Source organism: Anolis sagrei, chromosome 2 (genome assembly GCF_037176765.1).
Source record: "Anolis sagrei isolate rAnoSag1 chromosome 2, rAnoSag1.mat, whole genome shotgun sequence".
In the NCBI taxonomy this organism is placed as follows: Eukaryota; Metazoa; Chordata; class Lepidosauria; order Squamata; family Dactyloidae; genus Anolis; species Anolis sagrei.
This window is the reverse complement of record NC_090022.1, coordinates 12,899,677-12,919,061: the sequence shown is the minus strand read 5'-3', so window position 1 is coordinate 12,919,061 and position 19,385 is coordinate 12,899,677. Positions and strand designations below refer to the sequence as shown.

The 19,385-nt window shown below is 43.3% G+C and overlaps 1 protein-coding gene across 2 annotated transcripts; it reads left to right on the top strand.

The window, feature by feature from the left end:
- The first annotated feature begins 3,432 nt into the window (after positions 1-3,432).
- LOC132765993 (zinc finger protein 436-like) lies at positions 3,433-18,965 on the top strand. Of its 2 annotated transcripts, none has more exons than XM_060760306.2 (6): positions 3,433-3,492; positions 5,911-6,481; positions 7,386-7,497; positions 7,925-8,001; positions 11,104-11,230; positions 12,539-18,965. In XM_060760306.2, the coding sequence occupies exons 2-6, from the start codon at positions 6,065-6,067 to the stop codon at positions 14,245-14,247; spliced, it is 2,442 nt and encodes an 813-aa protein (XP_060616289.2). In that variant the 5' UTR covers positions 3,433-3,492; positions 5,911-6,064; the 3' UTR covers positions 14,248-18,965. The 2 variants fall into 2 exon arrangements, with proteins under 2 accessions (XP_060616289.2, XP_067321283.1); XM_067465182.1 differs by lacking the exon at positions 3,433-3,492 and adding an exon at positions 3,506-4,101.
- Positions 18,966-19,385: the final 420 nt, after the last annotated feature.

The following is a 19,385-nucleotide window of genomic DNA, read 5'->3' as shown; positions in this document are numbered from 1 at the left end:
AAGGAGCTCCACACAGAATAGAAGAATTACCCTATATACTTCATTCAGTGAAGGGAGAGGGGGACAGTTCCATCTTGTCTCCTGCATATGTCATCATCTGGGGACCCATTCCCCCAGCACCAACTGCCACTGTGGGCCAGACTGAAGAGAGAGGGGGCCAGGGGACAGTCCTATCTTGTCTCCTGCATATGTCATCAGTTGGGGACCTCTTTCCCCCAGCACCAGCTGCCGCTCTGGGCCAGAATGAAGAGAGAGGGGGCCAGGGGACAGTTCCATCTCATCTCCTGCATATGTCATCAGTTTTTGGACCCCCTCCCCCAGCACCAACTGTCATTCTGGGCCAGAATGAAGAGAGAGGGGGCCAGGGGACGGTTCCATCTTGTCTCCTGCATATCCCATAATCTTGGGGCCCCTTTCCCCCAGCACCAACTGTCATTCTGGGCCAGAGTGAAGAGAGAGGGGCCCAGGGGACAGTTCCATCTTGTCTCCTGCATATGTCATCATCTGGGGACCCCTCCCCTCAGCACCAACTGTCACTCTGGGCCAGAGTGAAGAGAGAGGGGGCCAGGGGACAGTTCCATCTCATCTCCTGCATATGTCATCAGTTTTTGGACCCCCTCCCCCAGCACCAACTGTCATTCTGGGCCAGAATGAAGAGAGAGGGGGCCAGGGGACGGTTCCATCTTGTCTCCTGCATATCCCATAATCTTGGGGCCCCTTTCCCCCAGCACCAACTGTCATTCTGGGCCAGAGTGAAGAGAGAGGGGCCCAGGGGACAGTTCCATCTTGTCTCCTGCATATGTCATCATCTGGGGACCCCTCCCCTCAGCACCAACTGTCACTCTGGGCCAGAGTGAAGAGAGAGGGGCCCAGGGGACAGTTCCATCTTGACTCCTGCATATCTCATCATCTAGGGGCCCCTTTCCCCCAACACCAATTGCCACTTTGGGCCAGATGGAAGAGAGAGGGGGCCAGGGGACGGTTCCATCTTGTCTCCTGCATATCCCATAAACTTGGGGCCCCTTTTCCCCAGCACCAACTGTCATTCTGGGCCAGAGTGAAGAGAGAGGGGCCCAGGGGACAGTTCTATCTTATCTCCTGCATATGTCATCAGTTGGGGCCACTCCCCCCAGCACCAACTGCTACTCTGAGCCAGAGTGAAGAGAGAGGGGGCCAGGGGACAGTCCCATCTTGTTTCCAGTGCTATGCTAATAATGTAATGTAATATATTGTATATACATATAATATTTATAATATTATAAAGTAATGCAATATAATACTAATAAAAATAATATGATATTATAGTTATGTATTTATATTACATGTAATATTACTAATAATATTACAATATAATAGTATAAAAATATATTAATATTTAATATTGATACTGTACTGTGCTAATAATATATTGTATGTGTGTGTGTGTGTGTATAAATATCTCTGTGGATCTTAGAAAACTATTTCTTGATTTAAGGCGTTTGGTGTGCTGGCTGATATCCAAACAGAGGATGGGCTGGAGATGTCACTGCCTTGGTCCTTTCACTATTGGCTGCTACTTCCTCACGGATGTCGGGTGGTGCAATACCGGATAAACAGTGTAATTTCTCCTGCGGTGTTGGGCGTAGACATCTTGTGATAATGCAGCATGTCTTATTAAGTGCCACATCCACTGTTTTAACGTGATGAGATGTATTCCACACTGGGCATGCGTACCAGAAGCAACTTTCTCCCTGGTGAAATGGACAAAGCTGGGATCAATCTCCAAGAAAGGCAGAAGCATCTCTATGTAGCGTTTTGCGGGGATTTCCACATCAAGTCCCATAGTGGACCCAGGAGACACTGTTTGGAGATGGGTATGTTTACCTTGGAGAAAAAGAAGGCGGAGAGAAAAGGACATGCTTAGATATTGACTGGGGGCTGAATGGCCATCTGTCAGGAGTGCTTTGATTGTGTCTCCCTGCCTGGCAGAAGGGGCTGGATTGGATGGTCCTCTTCCAGCTCTATGAGTGTAGGATTCTGCACTGAGCATTGAATGCAGTTTGAAGCTAGCTTTAGGCAGAACATACTTTGTAATGCATATTTATTTATTTATTTACAGTATTTATATTCCGTCCTTCTCATGCTGCAGGGGACTCAGGGTGGATTACAATGCACATATACTTGGCAAACACTCAGTGCCAGTTAGACATACGACATATATAGACATACAAAGAGGCTATTTAACATTCCAGATGTGCCCAAGCATTCCTGGCTCAATTCCAGCCACAGAGGGAGCTGTTGTCCATTGTGACACTGAGTCCTTTAATGGAGTACTTCCTCGTTCCTCTGCATGCTGCTGGAAGTTTTTATGGGGTCGTAAATTAGTTAAATTATTTATTTATTATTTATTTATAGCATTTTTACCCTGCTCTTCTCAACCCCTGAGGGGGGACTCAGAGCGGCTAACCAAAGGCAACAATTCAGCGCCACAATCAATAACACAGTATAAAACCATAAATACATACAGAGTTAAAACAATAGCAATTAATTAACCAAATTATCATAACAATATTAAAACAATACGCAGTCCACAAGCCCACGGATAGAACAATAAAACCATATCCTCATACATATCGTCTTGCCAGTCTATTTCCAGTCAAAGTGCTGCTTTATGTTTATTGTCCGGAAGCCTGGTCCCAAAACCAAGATTTTAATTTCTTCCTGAACACCAGGAGGGATGGAGTCGATCGTATTTCATTTGGAAGCTAATTCCACAGGCGGGGGGCTACAGCCAAGAAGGCCCTGTCTCTCGTCCCCGCCAGCCGCGTTTGCGATGTTGGTGGGAGCGAGAGCAGGGTCTCCCTGGATGGTCTTAAGTTACGAAGTGGGACATAGAGGCAAATTAGCCTTCCCGCATAAAGAGGTACCTAAATTTCCTACTTGACAGATGCATCTGTCTTTCGGGTTGCATAGGTCGACAGCAAGCTAGACCAAAGGCCGGAAGCTCACTCTGACCCGGGTTTTCAGTGTATTAAATCAAAATAACACTATATAACACATTCCCCCCCCCCCGGGTTATAAATGTCATTTCCTAATTCTATCATTAAAAACATGGAAAAAGGTTTATTAAACTGAAAAAAAACTTTTCCTTTTTATGGGACATTTTGCAATAGTTTTACAACTCAACATAGTTTGTGCCACAAAAACAAAGTTTCTGCTGTATAACAACGACTTTCAATGCAAGCACCACACAATGAAACAGGAAATAAGTCTTTCAAACCAGGAACAGAAACATTTTCTTTCCAAATTTTGTTACATAGAGGAAGAGGCAGAAGAAATAGAGCCAGGAGGTGAGAAGAGAGGCCACTTCAGGGTTAAAACCAGAAAGTCTCACTTCCCAGAGAGGTAGCATGGTTTCATGGTGAAGCCTACTTCCGGTTTGGTTCCGCCCCGGAAGTCCTCTCTCCCAAGGAGTTTGTAGAGCCCCTGGATCTGCTTCACCTGCAGAAGAAGGTAGCAAAGAATGGGTGGAGAAGGGAAGGAGCTGGGCTGGGTGGGGGTGCTGATTTAGGCCAGGCCTAATTCCCCGCAGTGAGGACATCGGTTTCCAGACTGATCAGGGTTGGCTTGATGGTCCTTCCTCTTGGCACGTTTCTCCCTTTCCTGCCTCTTCTAATTCTGCAGCACTGCTGGTCACAGCTGACTTCCAGCTGGAGCGCTCAAGGGCCAGGGCTTCCCAGTTCTCAGTGTCTATGCCAGAGTTTTTAAGGTTGGCTTTGAGCCCATCTTTAAATCTCTTTTCCTGCCCTCCAACATTCAATTTTCCATTCTTGAGTTCGGAGTAGAGCAACTGCTTTGGGAGACGGTGGTCGGGCATCTGGACAACGTGGCTATGCCGGAGTTTTTAAGGTTGGCTTTGAGCCCATCTTTCAATCTCTTTTCCTGTCCTCCAACATTACGTTTTCTCTTCTTGAGTTTGGAGTAGAGCAACTGCTTTGGGCATCCGGACAACGTGGCCGGACCAGCGGAGTTGATGGCGGAGGTTCATCGCTTCAATGCTGGTGGTCTTTGCTATTCCAGCACGCTGACATTTGTCCAAGAGATTTGCAGGATTTTCCAGAGGTAATGCTGATGGAATCATTCCAGGAGTTGCATGTGACGTCTGTAGACAGTCCACATCCCGCAAGCGTATAGCAGGGTTGGGAGGACAATAGCTTTATAAACAAGCACCTTGTTCTCCCTACGAATCTCCCGGTCCTCAAACACTCTCTGCTTCATTCGGAAAAATGCTGCACTCGCAGAGGTCAGGCGGTGTTGTATTTCAGTGTCATTTTGACTTTTGTAGAGAGGTGGCTGCCAAGGGAGCGGAAATGGACAACATTTTCTAACATTACACCATTAAGCTGCATTTTTTGCATTGGAGAGGGATTGGCTGGGAACTGCTGGGGAAGCACTTTGGTTTTCTCGATGTTCAGTGACAGGCCGAGCTTCTCATTAATTGGGGCATGGGGAGTTTGTACGACTTCTCAATCACATGTTTACACTGCAAGAAGAAATGCAGTTTGGCACAACTTTCACAACCACCGCTCATTGCGACAGAATTCTGAGAGTTGTAGTTTGCTGAGGCTATTTAACGTCCATCTGTCAGGGGTGATTTGAATGCAATATTCCTGCTTCTTGGCAGGGGGTTGGACTGGATGACCCATGAGGTCTCTTCCAACTCTTTGATTCTATGATTCTATGAGGCATCAGCGCTCTTCGTCGAGAAGAACTTGCAAAACCACTGCTCGCCTGGTTCCATAATTGAAGCAACTAAAGTGGTGTCGAACTGCATTAACTCTGCAGTGTAGCTGGAATCTAGTCCAACACTCCAACCATTACACCTCACTGCCTGGAGGAAGGCAGGCAAATGGGAGATATCTTGGGGTCCCATCCTTCATTCAAGAAGCACTTGGTTCTTGAACCCTTTTGTCTTGCGTATACACAAGGACAAGGTACAACATAAACCTCGCTTACCTTTAGGCAGGTGAGTAAACAGTGGTTGCTTACAGTTCCCACCAACTCTGTACCACATTACTCATGGGAACCAATGATGGGAATTGCAGTCTACCTTTAGATGCAACGTTTGGAGAGTCAAAATGTAAGGAATCATCTTGTGGGTAAAGTAAATATTAGCTAACATCACGAGATCACTTACGTGTGTTCTCAAAGTAGTACAATGGGTCTTATGTTTGGTGGCAGGAACTCCACAGATACCAAAAAGTATCTAATGTTACACCATTAAGCTGTACTGTAGAACAGGCATGGGCAAACTTTGGCCCTCCCGGTGTTTTGGACCAACTCCCACAATTTCTAACAGCCTCAGGCCCTTTCCCCAGACAGCTATGGAAACCTACTGGGTGTCCATGGGCAAGTCACACTCTCTCAGCTTCTGTCTCCAATGTCTTTTACTGTCAAGATAATGAGAAGACAGAGTTTTCTTTGAAGTGGTGGAACTGTTGGTTGAGATGTTTTCTAGAACACTGCAAATGGGGTCCCCTTAGCTCAGTGTAACCCATCCAGCACAGGCTGTAACAGTGCACTCTATGGAACATGCTTCAGCTATACTCCAGGGCAGTGTGGATTGAGATAACCCAGTTCAAATCGGATCGTGTTGGATTTTCTGCCTTAACATTCTGTGTTATATGACGGTATGGAAGGGCCCCCAGTTTTTCTTGAAGTTGGTCAAATATTCTTAATCAGCATAGTCCATGTGTCCATTGACTTCCATCTTTGATCATGTACAATTCTTTAAGCCATTATCATATATTATAGCATTCCCCCAAGTTTTCCTCATTTTTGGACCTTTCTGCAAGGCCACCATATATAAGAAAATGTCCCAATATTTGGAGCTCTACAGTTGTTTTTAATTGTCATCTGCTTCTCTTACAGGAAGAAGCTGATTTTTCAAATGCTGACTTTCTACTCTGAGTGTAAATTAGTTGGAGGCAGAAGCACTGGCGATCGCTACAGGATGTACTTCTGAGGCGGCACCCCCACTTCCCTACTCTTGCCTTCCAAAAGAATTTGACAGCCCAGCAAGGAGATGGAAGAGCCAGATCTAACTGAGCCTGAAACGGAAAGTGGATATTCTGATGTTGCTTGGGCAGAGAGCCGTAGAGGCTTCTGGGAGAGGAGAGCGTGGGAAAACCTGGCGGAAGAGGACACCGGCGGCTCAGAGGCCCAGCTTCGGTGCTTCAGGGGATTCTCCTACCAGGATGCCAAGGGACCCCGAGAGGTTTGCAGCCGGCTTCATGCTCTTTGCCGGCAATGGCTGAAGCCAGAAAGACACACCAAGGCAGAGATGCTGGACCTGGTGGTGCTGGAGCAGTTCCTGGCCGTCCTTCCTATGGAGATGGAGCTCTGGGTGAGAGAGTGCGGGGCAGAGAGCAGCGCCCAGGCCGTGGCCCTGGCAGAAGGATTCCTCCTCAGCCATGCAGAGCAGCAGAAGCAGAAGGAGGAGGTGAGAGCATCTCAGTTCGCTCATTCCAAGGGGCAGAAAACATAGGGAGGGATGCCCTAAAGTCCAGGAACAGGTAAAGTTTACCACTCCCTCCAGATGTTTTGGCTTCAAACGACAGGAAAGGAGATTCCATTAGGATGATCATTAGGAAGAACTTCCTAATGGTGAGAGCTGTTCAGCAGTGGAACTCTCTGCCCCGGAGTGTGGTGGAGGCTCCTTCTTTGGAGGCTTTTAAGCAGAGCCTGGATGGCCATCTGGCAGGAGTGCTTTGAATGAGATTTTCCTCCTTCTTGGCAGAATGGGGTTAGACTGGATGGCCCACGAGGTCTCTTCCAACTCTATTTTTTTCATGTCGGGACTGACTTGAGAAATTGCAAGTTGCTTCTGGTGTGAGAGAATTGGTTGTCTGCAAGGACGTTGCCCAGGGGAAGCCCGGATGTTTTGATGTTGTACCATCTTTATGGGAGGCTTCTCTCATGTCCCTGCATGGGAAGCTGGAGCTGACAGAGGGAGCTCATCCATGCTCTCCCCAGATTCAAAACTGTGGCCTGTCGGTCTTCAGTCCTGCTGGCACAAGGGTTTAACCTATTGTGCAACCGGGGGCTCCTTTCCAACCCTATGATTCTATGCTTTTCCTCATGGGAGAGCCTTACACTTTTCCCACTCATGGTGCTCAATGAAGTTTTTTTTATCTTAATCCTAATGCAAGGACTGGATATTTGGGGGAAAGTGGATCCTGTTCGATGAGACCATGAAAGATAAATATGAGCACATTGAAGCTGGACTCAACATAAGTATATAACCAATATAGGTCATTTCAGCATGTTCTTGTCCTTGGCCTGTATGGTGTGTTTCCTTTTTTCATTGCTCTTATCCTCGATCTTCTTCTGCACTCTTCTTTCAGATTGGGATGGAGTTAGGCAAAAGAACTGCTGCATTTCCTGAACCGGAAGAGCCTCCACTAGACATCCAGCAGAGGACAGAGATGCAGTGGATCATGCAGGAGGGTGACAAAGGTGCTGTGTCTCTTGGTGTGGAGTTGTGGGTCGTCCATGTAGTCTGGCCTTTCTCTTTTTAGAGTATTGCTTCAATTCCTGTGCTACCTTTACATTTCTCTTGACTGTGGGAAAGAACCAGCACTGTGAATTGTTTTAATACTCAGGATTGTGGGGAACAAGAGTTTGAATCTTTTACTCAGGATTTTATGTTTTATGATGTTTATTTTAATTTGTCTGTATGGTTTTCCTTTTTGGCAATTTAATGTTTTGCTTTATGTTGGAAACTGCCCTGAGTCCCCTTGGGGAGATAGGGCAGTATACAAATAACATAATAATAATAATAATAATAATAATAATAATAATTATTATTATTATTATTATTATTTTACTGACACAAAAATACATGACACTGCAAACAAGATATATATGGAACTCTCCTACACAGGTTACGAAATGAACCTCTGGCCAAATTCAAGGGTTTCTCCTGGCTCAATGGAGAGGACTGCAATCCAGCCAGATCAGGTAAGAAAAACTCAATGGTAGGGGAGCTTTGTTAGATCTGGGTGCAAGAGAGGATCATATGGATATCTTTGTTCTGAAGAGAGAGGTGAGATCACATTTTTTCATATATTTTTCTCTTTGTATATGTTTATCCACAGCAGCCTGGGCTTTGTTGTTCATTTGTTCAGTTGTCTCCGACTCTTTGTGACCTCATGGACCAGCCCACGCCAGAGCTCCCTGTCGGCCGTCACCACCCCCAGCTCCTTCAAGGTCAGTCCAGTCACTTCAAGGATGCCATCCATCCATCTTGCCCTTGGTCGGCCCCTCTTCCTTTTACCTTCCACTTTCCTCAGCATCATTCCCTTCTCCAGGCTTTGCTGTCTCCTCATGACGTGGCCAAAGTACTTCAACTTTGTCTCTAGTATCCTTCCCTCCAGTGAGCAGCCGGGCTTTATTTCCTGGAGGATGGACTGGTTGGATCTTCTCGCAGTCCAAGGCACTCTCAGCACTTTCCTCCAACACCACAGCTCAAAAGCATCGATCTTCCTTTGCTCAGCCTTCCCTAAGGTCCAGCTCTCACATCCGTAGGTGACTACAGGGAATACCATGGCTTTGACTAGGCGGATCTTTGTTGCCAGTGTGATGTCTCTACTCTTTATTATTTTATCGAGACTGGACATTGCTCTCCTCCCAAGAAGTAAGCGTCTTCTGATTTCCTGGCCACAGTCTGCATCTGCAGTAATATTTGCACCTAGAAATACACAGCCTGGGCAGCTGTGCTGTAATTGATCATATTAGATAGTCTAAATAGAAGCTATAATGTTTTAGGTTTTTTTTCCGAAGGCAGGCTTGGGCAACCTTTTACTCTATTATTATTATTATTATTATTATTATTATTATTATTATTACATTTATTATTTTACTGTATTTACTAATATTATGACATTTACATTATTTCACTCTATTATTAATATTATTATTTTATTACATTTATTATTTTATTCTCTTTATTATTATTACATTTATTATTTTACTTCACTTATATCCCCATACCAAAAAAGGGAAATGCGAAAGACTTCTCAAACTTCCGTACAGTAGCTCTTATTTCTCATGCCAGTAAGGTAATGCTCAAGATCCTGCAAGGAAGACTCCAGCAATACATGAAGAGAGAGTTGCCAGATGGACAAGCTGGGTTTAGAAAAGGCAGAGGAACAAGAGACCAGATTGCCAATATCCGGATGCTGGATAATGGAGAAATGCAGGGAGTTTCAGATAAACATCTATTTCTGCTTCATTGACTATTCTAAAGCCTTTGACTGTGTGGATCATAATAAATTGTGGCACGTTCTTGGTGGGATGGGCATCCCAAGCCACCTTGTCTCTCTCCTGAGGAATCTGTACAAGGACCAAGTAGCAACAGTCAGAACTGACCACGGAACAACAGACTGGTTCAAGATTGGGAAAGGCGTACGGCAAGGCTGCATCCTCTCACCCAACCTATTCAATGTATGCAGAACACATAATGTGATGTGCAGGGCTTGATGAATGCAAAGCTGGGGTGAAAATTGCTGGAAGAAACATTAACAACCTTAGATATGCAGATGACACCACTCTGATGGCCGAAAGCGAGGAGGAGCTGAGGAGCCTTCTAATCAAGGTGAAAGAAGAAAGCGCAAAATCTGGGTTGCAGTTAAGCATAAAAAAAGAAAAAGATTATGGCAACAAGAATGATTGACAACTGGGAAATAGAGGGAGAAAATGTGGAGGCAGTGACAGACTTTGTATTTCTAGGTGCAAAGATTACTGCAGACGCAGATGGCAGCCAGGAAATCAGGAGACGCTTCCTTCTTGGGAAGAGAGCAATGACCAATCTCGATAAAATAGTTGAGACATCAGACTGGCAACAAAGATCCGCCTAGTCAAAGCCATGGTATTCCCTGTAGTCACCTATGGATGCGAGAGCTGGACCATAGGGAAGGCTGAGCGAAGGAAGAGAGATGCTTTTGAACTGTGGTGTTGGAGGAAAGTGCTGAGAGTGCCTTGGACTGCGAGAAGATCCAACCAGTTCATACTTCAGTAAACAAAGCCTGACTGCTCATTGGAGGGAAGGAGACTAGAGACAAAGTTGAAGTACTTTGGCCACATCATAAGAAGAAAGGAAAGCTTAGAGAAGACAATGATGCTGGGGGAAATGAAAGGAAAAAGGAAGAGGGGCCAACCAAGGGCAAGGTGGATGGATTCGATCCTTGAAATGACTGGACTGACCTTGAAGGAGCTGGGGGTGGTGACGACCGACAGGGAGCTCTGGCGTGGGCTGGTCCATGAGGTCACAAAGAGTTGGAAACAACTGAACGAATGAACAACATTTTACTCTATTTTTATTACATTTCCATTATTTTACTCTATTTTTATTTTTATTACATTTCCATTATTTTACTTTTTAGTATTATATTTACATGATTTTTCTCTCTTTTATTATATTTATTATTTTACTCTGTTATTGGAAGATTACGTAAGCACATTTACATTGAAGGTTAGAATAATGGTTCAATCAGAGTTGACCTTAAATTACAGTTTTATGTAAATATTCAAAAATATTGAACCTACTGATACCTCATTAATGTAATTTTATTGGTATCTATTTTTTAATTTTTCAGTTTTCAATTTTTTTCAATTTATCAGTAGTTGATGCATTTCCCACTCTCAGCTTATATCCGAGTCAATAAGTTTTCCCAGTTTTTTTGTGGTAATATGTGGTGCCTCAACTTATATTTGGGTCAGCTTATACTTGAGTATATACGGTACCTTAAAATGGAATTAGAAAGTGTTCAAAATAAAAGGAGAGAGAGAAAGAGTTTATGTGTCAGTCAGATTGAGTTGGGAGGCCTACTTCCCTTCTCTTGTGGATATGGGGGTCATACTGTGCATTTATTGCCATATTGGAAGTTTTATCAACAATTCCTTTTTGTCATGATCCTAGGGAGCTGCTTTGAATGTTGTTTAAGACAGGAAAGTGGGTATAAATAGCGATAATCATCATCATTATCGTTCTTCACGTGGGTTTTGCTTTGACTCTGGAAGAGAACTTGCCAAGTGCTCAACAGTGTTATATCCTTGTTTCAGGGCCTGGTGACCTTTGAAGAGGTGGCTGTGCGTTTCTCAGAGGAGGAGTGGGCTCTGCTGGACGTTGACCAGAGATCTCTACACAGGGACGTCATTGAGGATACTTGTGGGATCGTGGCCTCTCTGGGTAAGAACCCTTCTGTGCTTTGGCTGATCCTAGAGCTAGGAAATGCCCATACTGTTGCTTTGAGAGTTTTCCATCCTGAGCATACCAGAAATTCTGGATGGGGCATTATAAGAGTTGTAGTCCCCATAAGAAAGGGAGTTTGCTGATGTCTGGAAATAGCAGAAAAAATTGTGGATTATTTTTGTACATTTTAAAAATGCTGTTTTTTCCCCTTGAGGGAACTCTCTTTAGAAATCTCTAGGGCAGGGGTCTTCAAACTAAGGCCCGGGGGCCGGATACGGCCCTCCAAGGTCATTTACCCGGCCCTTTCTCAGGGTCAACCTAAGTCTGAAACAACTTGAAAGCACACACAACAACAATAACAACAACAATCCTATCTCATCACCCAAAAGCAGACCCACACTTCCCATTGAAATACTAATAAGTTTATATTTGTTAAAATTGTTGTTCATTTTAATTATTGTATTGTTTTTAAGTATTTTTTTTTGCACTACAAATAAGATATGTGCAGTGTGCACATATGTTCATTCATGTTTTTTTCAAATTACAATCCGGCCCTTCAGCAGTTTGAGGGACTGTGACCTGGCCCTCTGTTTAAAAAAGTTTGAGGATCCCTGGTCTAGGGCATCCAGAATAGTTCTAAGGCCAACTTTCACTGGATGTTGATTGTAGAATTACACTGGAGGACCTAGAGGTTCCTGCAGAGAACCCATTCAGTATCGGCCACTTTAGGACTCTCGCTTGCTGATGTATTCTTGCGAGTCTCCCTGTAGACTTTAGAAAGCTGTTTCTTGATTTAAGGCTTTGGCGTGCTGGCTGATATTCGAACAAAGGATGAGCTGGAGATGTCACTGCCTTGGTCCTTTCATTATTGGCTGCTACTTCCCGGCGGATGTCAAATGGTGCAATACCCGGCTAAACAGTATAATTTCTCCAATGGTGTAGGGCGTAGACATCCTGTGATAATGCGGCATGTCTGACTGGCACAACCTGGGGATCACAACCAGACACAGTGACGACATCTGCCCTTGCACTATGCTACCCTGCTGCTAAATACGCATGCCCAGTGTGGAATACATCTCACCATGTTAAAACAGTGGGTGTTTGCCGTGTATGTGTTCTGTCATCTGTCCTGAGTCCCCTTCAGGATGAGAAGGGAGGAATATAAATGCTGTAAATAAATAAGATATCCAGGTGGCAAAGCTGACAGTGGCCATTCCTGTGTGGTCTTATTAATCCTCACTGTATGTGGGTTTGACTTTGAGACTTCTTTCCTTCTTGGGTCACATAACTTTTCCTTTTTTTCAGGTGCTATGAGAAAGGGTGAATCAAATGATGAGAAGGAGAGAATGCAAACTACAGCAGAACAAGCGGGGGTGCAGAAATCTGGTTTTCCCGAGAGTGTTGGCTCCCACAAAATATCTCTGCTAGAGGAATGTTGCACAGGAAGAGAAAACAATATATTCCTTTGCTGGGCAGAAAACCCAACTGGGATATCGAGTGCCGGCGTGCCTATAGGAGAACACGAAACAAAGGAACTATTTCAAGACTCAGAATGTGGAAAGACCTTCAAACGGAAGGTAGATGTTGTCGTCCATCAAAGAACTGACACGGAGGGCAAGTGTTTCCCATGCTCTGTTTGCGGAAGGAGCTTCTGTCAATGCCAGAGCCTTACTGAACACCAAATGAACCATGAAGGAAACAAACTGTATGAATGTTCAGACTGTGGAAAGAGCTTCGTACCAGACAATAGATTAACTTTCTATAAAACGCCCAACGTGGGGGAGAAATTGTATAAATGCTTCGAATGTGAGAAAAGCCTCAGAGGGAGCGAGATTCTTATTGAACGGGAGCAAACGCATATGAGAGAGGAATCATACAAATATAACGAGTGTGAGAAAGGCCTCCGAGAGAGTGAGATTCTTACCGAACGGCAGCGAATGCATGTGAGAGAGGAGCCATACAGATATAACGAGTGTGAGAAAAGCCTCAGAGAGAGCGAGATTCTTACTGAATGGGAGCAAACACATGTGAGAGAAGAACCATACAAATATAACAAGTTTGAGAAAAGCCTCAGAGAGAGCGAGATTCTTACCGATCGGGAGCAACCGCATGTGAGAGAGGAACCATACAAATATACCGAGTGTGAGAAAAGCCTCAGAGAGAGCAAGATTCTTACTGAACAGGAGCAAACGCATGTGAGAGAGGAACCATACAAATATAACGAGTGTGAGAAAAGCCTCAGAGAGAGTTGTAAACTTGCTGTTGATACAAGAACTCACTCAGGAGAGGTGTCATATAAATTCACGGGGAAGAGCTTCATCCAGGAAGACGGCCTCGCTGTTCATCCAAGAATCCATTCGGAAGAAAACCTATATAGATGTTTTGAGTGCGGAAGCGGCAACATCCTTCCAAACCACCAAAGGACCCACACGGGAGAGAAACTGTACAAGTGTTTGCAGTGTGGGAACATCTTGACCGAAGCTGGAATGGCAGGTAAGGTCCCCTCGTTGGCTACTCCCGGCATGTTGAAAAAGCGCAGATCAATAAGTTTAGCCACCAAAATGGAAATCATACGAAGAGTGGAGGCCGGAGAGAGGAAAAGCCGGGTGGCCCAGTCTCTGGGGCTGGCCCAGTCCACTCTGAAGACTATTTTAAACCAGTCGGACAAGATCAAGTCCTCCGTGCAAAACTGCAGCGCTGTGACGGTGGGGATCTTGACGCGCACCCGGCACAGCGTAATCGAGAAGATGGAGAGGCTGCTGAGCATTTGGGTGGAGGAAATGAGGCAGCACCGCGTGCCCGTCAGCCAACTGGCCATCCAGCACAAAGCCTTAAGCCTCTTTCACCAGTTAAAGGCCCAGGGACACGGAGGCACCACGGAAACATTTGTGGCTTCCCGTGGGTGGTTCCACAAGTTCAAGAAACGGGCCAGAATTCACAGCGTTCGCTTTATCGGTGAAGGTCCAAGTGCCGACATCCAGACAGCTAACTCGTCACCAGGCTCAAATGTGTAACGGAGTGGTCATGATGCCTGCCGAATTGAATGTTCAATGCTGATTAAAGTGGCTGTTTTCTGAGCTTTTCCCTTCAAAATCCATTATCACTTTAAGACAGCATTTCTCAACCTGGGGGTCGGGACCCCTGGGGGGGTCGCGAGAAGGTGTCAGAGGGATCGCCAAAGACCATCAGAAAACACAGTATTTGCTATTGTTCATGGGGGTTCTGTGTAGGAAGTTTGGCCCAATTCTATCATTAGTGAGGTTCTGAATACTCTTTGATTGTAGGTGAATTATAAATTACAGCAACTACAACTCCCAAATGTCAAGGTCTATTTTACCCACCAGTGTTCAAATTTGGGCATATTGAGTTTCTGTGCCAAGTTAGGTCCAGATCCATCATTGTTGGAGTCCACAGTGCTCTCTGGGTTTGGGTGAACTACAACTCCAAAACTCAAGGTCAGTACTCACCAAACCCTTTCAGTATTTTTTGTTGGTCATCGGTGTTCTGTGTGCCAAGTTTGGTTCAATTCCATCATTGGTGGAGTTCAGAATGCTCTTATATTGTAGGTTAACTATAAATCCCAACAACTACAATTCCCAAATGACAAAATCAATCCCCTCCCCCACTCCAACCCCACCAGTATTCAAATTTGGACATAATGGGTATTTGTGCCAAATTTGGTTCAGTAAATAAAAATATATCCTGCATATCAGATATTTGCATTACAAATCTTAACAGTCGCAAAATTACAGTTATGAAGTAGCAATGAAAATAATTTATATGGTTGGGGGTCACCACAACATGAGGAACTGTATTAAGGGGTCACGGCATTAGGAAGGGTGCGAAACACTGGCTTAGATGAAGGGATAGAAGGCAGGACCATCAAGTTTGCAGACAACACCAAATTGGGAGGGAGAGCCAATACTCCAGAAGACAGAAGAAGGATTTAAAATTATCTGAACACATTAGAGAGATGATGGGCCAAAACTCACAAAATAAAGTTCAACGGGGTCAAATGCAAGTTTCTCCACTTAGGCAAAAAAAAAAAAATGAAATGCAAAGAGACAGAATGGGGGACGATGCTTGGCTCGACAGCAGGATGTGTGAAAAAGATCTTGGAGTCTGCGTGGGGAGGAAGGTGAACATGAGCCAACAATGTCACGCAGCAGGTCAAAAAAACAAAAACAAACCAAAATGGGATTTGGGCCTGTATAAATAGGAGTCTAGTGCCTAGATCCAGGGAAGTCATGGCACCCCCTCACTTTGAACACACTTTGAATCACACTGTGTCCTTTTCCAGGCGCCAAAATTGAAGGGAGAGGTTGACACTTAAGCTGGAAGGTGTCCAGAGTAGGGCAACAAAAAGGATCAAGGGTCTGGAGAACAAGCCCTATGAGGAGCGGCTTAAAAAGCTGGGCATGTTTAGCTTCCAGAAATGAAGGCTGAGAGGAGACATGATGAGGGCCATGGATCAAGATGTGAGGGAAGTCATAGGGAGGAAGCTTGTTTTCTGCTGTCCTGGAGATTAGGACATGGAACAATGGTTTCAAACGACAGGAAAGGATGTATTGTCGAAGGCTTTCATGGCCAGAATCGCTGGGTTGTTGTAGATTTTTTGGGGCTATATGGCCATGCTCTAGAGGCATTCTCTCCTGACGTTTCGCCTGCATCTATGGCAAGCATCCTCAGAGGTACCTCTGAGGATGCTTGCCATAGATGCAGGTGAAACGTCAGGAGAGAATGCCTCTAGAACATGGCCATATAGCCCCAAAAAACCTACAACAACGACAGGAAAGGAGATTCCACCTGAACATGAGGAAGAACTTCCTAACTTTGAAAGCTGTTCAGCAGTGGAACTCTCTGCCCCGAAGTGTGGTGGAGGCTCCTTCTTTGGAAGCTTTAAGACAGCTTGGATAGCCATCTGTTGGGGATGCTTTGAATGTGATTTACTTGGCAGGGGATTGGACTGGACGGCCCACGAAGTCTCTTCCAACTCTAGGATTCTATGACTTCTGCAGGATCATACTTGGGGACCTTGAGATTGGGGACCAATTGGAGATACTTGAAATTATTAGCAAAAGAGTTAGATATGGGACATCACTTCAGAAATCTAATTGACGCAATTTACAACAATCAAGAGGCCACCTTAATAATTAATGGACAAGAAATAAAAATGGACAAGAAATAAAAAAACCCAATTAAAATCTCCCAGGGAACGCGACAAGGATGCCCGCTATCCCCACTGCTTTTTATTTTAATAATGGAAACCCTCGTAAGAAACATAAATGGGGACACAAATCTAAAGGGACTAAAAATCTTAAAACAACAATACAAACTAAAAACCTATGCAGATGATGTGGTATGTTTTATTGAAAACCCAGTAGATAACATAAAGGATTGGCTAAAAAAAAGAGGACTTTGGGACCCTGGCAGGATTCAAATTAAATAAACAAAAAACAAAATTGTTAGTCAAAAATATGGACGAAAAAGCAAAAGATTCATTACAAAAAACAGCAGGGATCCAAATAGTGACCAAAATAAAATACTTAGGAATTAACATCACAAAAAGCAATGCAGCACTAATAAAAAACAACTACGAAACCTTATGGAGAAAGATACAAAAAGATATGGCAAAATGGAAAAACCAAAATATATCATTTCTGGGAAGAATCTCGTTAGTCAAAATGGTAATTCTACCACAACTATTATTTCTTTTTCAGACCATCCCGGTGATCAGGAACAACCTTTTGTTTAAAAAATGGAACTCAGACATAACAAAATTCATATGGGTAAATAAAAAACCGAGAATCAGTCTGAAAATACTAACAGACGGGAAAAAAAGAGGGGGCCTGGGTCTGCCAGACCTAAGAACTTACTATGAAGCCTGTAACTTAGTAGCAATCAAAGAATGGGCCATCTTAAAAAATAACCACATACTAACATTGGAAGGCCACGATCTAAGAGCGGGGTGGCACAGTTATCTGTGGTATGACCGAAGAAAAATAGAAAAAAAATTTACTAATCATTTTATAAGGGCAGAAATACAAAATCAGATTTTTTAGGAAAACCCCGCTCTGGATCTCAAAGCAAAGCACAAAAAAGAATTAGGAGAAGAAAATTGGCCAACCTACCATCAGTTACTAAAAAAATGGTAACTAAAAATGGGAAAAATGGTACTAAAATCCTATGAAGAACTCCAAAAGACAAATCAAAAAATCACATGGCTAAATTACTTCCAAATTCGGGAGGGCTTCAGGAAGGACGAAAAATCAGGTTTTGAACAAGAAAAAGGGATTTGGGACACCGTAATGGAGAAAAATAAAAAATTAATAAGAGTGTTATATAAACAATTACAATTATGGAATACAGAAGAAGAACAAGTTAAAGAATGCCAAATAAAATGGGCCAAAGATTTAGGGCATAATATTTTGATGAGCCAATGGGAAGAAATTTGGACCACAAAAATTAAATATACAATAGCCAGTGATCTCAAGGAAAACTGGTTCAAAATGTTTTATCGTTGGCATTACACACCAGAGAAAATAGCTAAATTTAATAAAAATTTCTCGGATAAGTGCTGGAAATGTGAAAAGAAGGTAGGCACTTTTTTCCACCAATGGTGGACATGTGGGAAAATTTAAAAAAATTGGGAAAAAGTTCATCAGGCCACCCAAAAAATATTAAAAATAAAATTCCCACAAGCACCAGAAACATATTTATTAGGGATACAAAAAGAGAATAAAATGAATAAGAATCAAGATAAAATCCTTTTTTTACTTTGCACAGCAGCCAGAATAGTAGTAGCCAGAAAGTGGAAGCAAAAAGAAGCACCAACCCAAGAAGACTGGATTTTGAAAGCTTTTGATATCATACAAATGGACAATCTATCCCAGAGAATAAATGGAGTAATCAAAAGAACGGACTGGACAGACTTTAAGGACTATTTAAAAACAAAAGAGATACCATTAACAATAGACCTGACAAACTTTTAAAAAGAAAGATGTAAGAAAAACTGTCAGCATTCAGAAAATGAAGAAATAGACTCTATACTGAAGGATAAAAACTCTTGGAAGACCCTGGGAAGTCACAACACAGACGAAAACGGTGATGGTGGTGGTTTTTTTCCTCCCCCTTCCTACCCATTCCTCTTCCTACTAGACCACATCCACTAACCCCCTCCACCCTTCCCCCACTTTTTCCCCTGCAACTGTGGATGAACTGTAAAATCAATAAAAATTATTAAAAAAAAGAAAAAAAGAGAGAGATTGGGGACCTAGAGCAGCCCTGGGCAAGCTTTGGCCCTCCAGACGTTTTGGATTTCAACTCCCACAATTCCTAACAGCCTACCAGCAGTTAAAGTCCAAAACACCCGGAGGGCCTAAGTTGGCCCATGCCTCGTATATAGGCTACTTTCCAAGCGGTTTCAATTCCCATTTGCATATTGTTTGAATAACAAGTTTGCCGAAGTGCGTGAAGCTGCTCCCCTTTTTATTGCCATTTAGGAGCCCTTTTCAAAAGCGGTGCTATATTGTTTTAACTGTTTTTTTCTACAAACCTTTAAGTTGTATTTTAGCCTTTTATTCAGATTTTTAAACATTGTAAATAGTTTAATACTATTGTAATGTTTATTTTTTGTATGTTTTGAATTGTGTCCTTCTTTTTAAGTTGTGAGCTGCTTTGGGGTCCAATCTTGGGAGGAAGTGGGACATAAATAAATAGAATCATAACTTAACCCTGTTCGTTCCATGTTATTTCAGCCTCTAGCACTATTTTTAAAATACTAAATTACAGAAGTACTGCCTAGGGACATATCTACTTCATTAATTGTGGTATACATAATCATTTTTATCTGCCAAGGACACTTTGATACCATAGATAATAGAGAACCCAATATTTTGGTTATGCCCAAACTGGAAGCATCTCATAGAATAACACTGGAAGACATTAACAAGAGATAATATTTTTGGAGCATGGATAAGCAAAACTGTGAATAAGGGGGCCTCTATGTACTTGTAAACATCAGTAAATATAAATTAAGTTACTAGCTATTATTTCTGTAATTGGACATTGTCCCTAATCATTCAACCTTGACCATTTTTCAGCTATTTTTATAATGAAAATATTAATTTTATTGCTGTCTGGATCTGTAGCT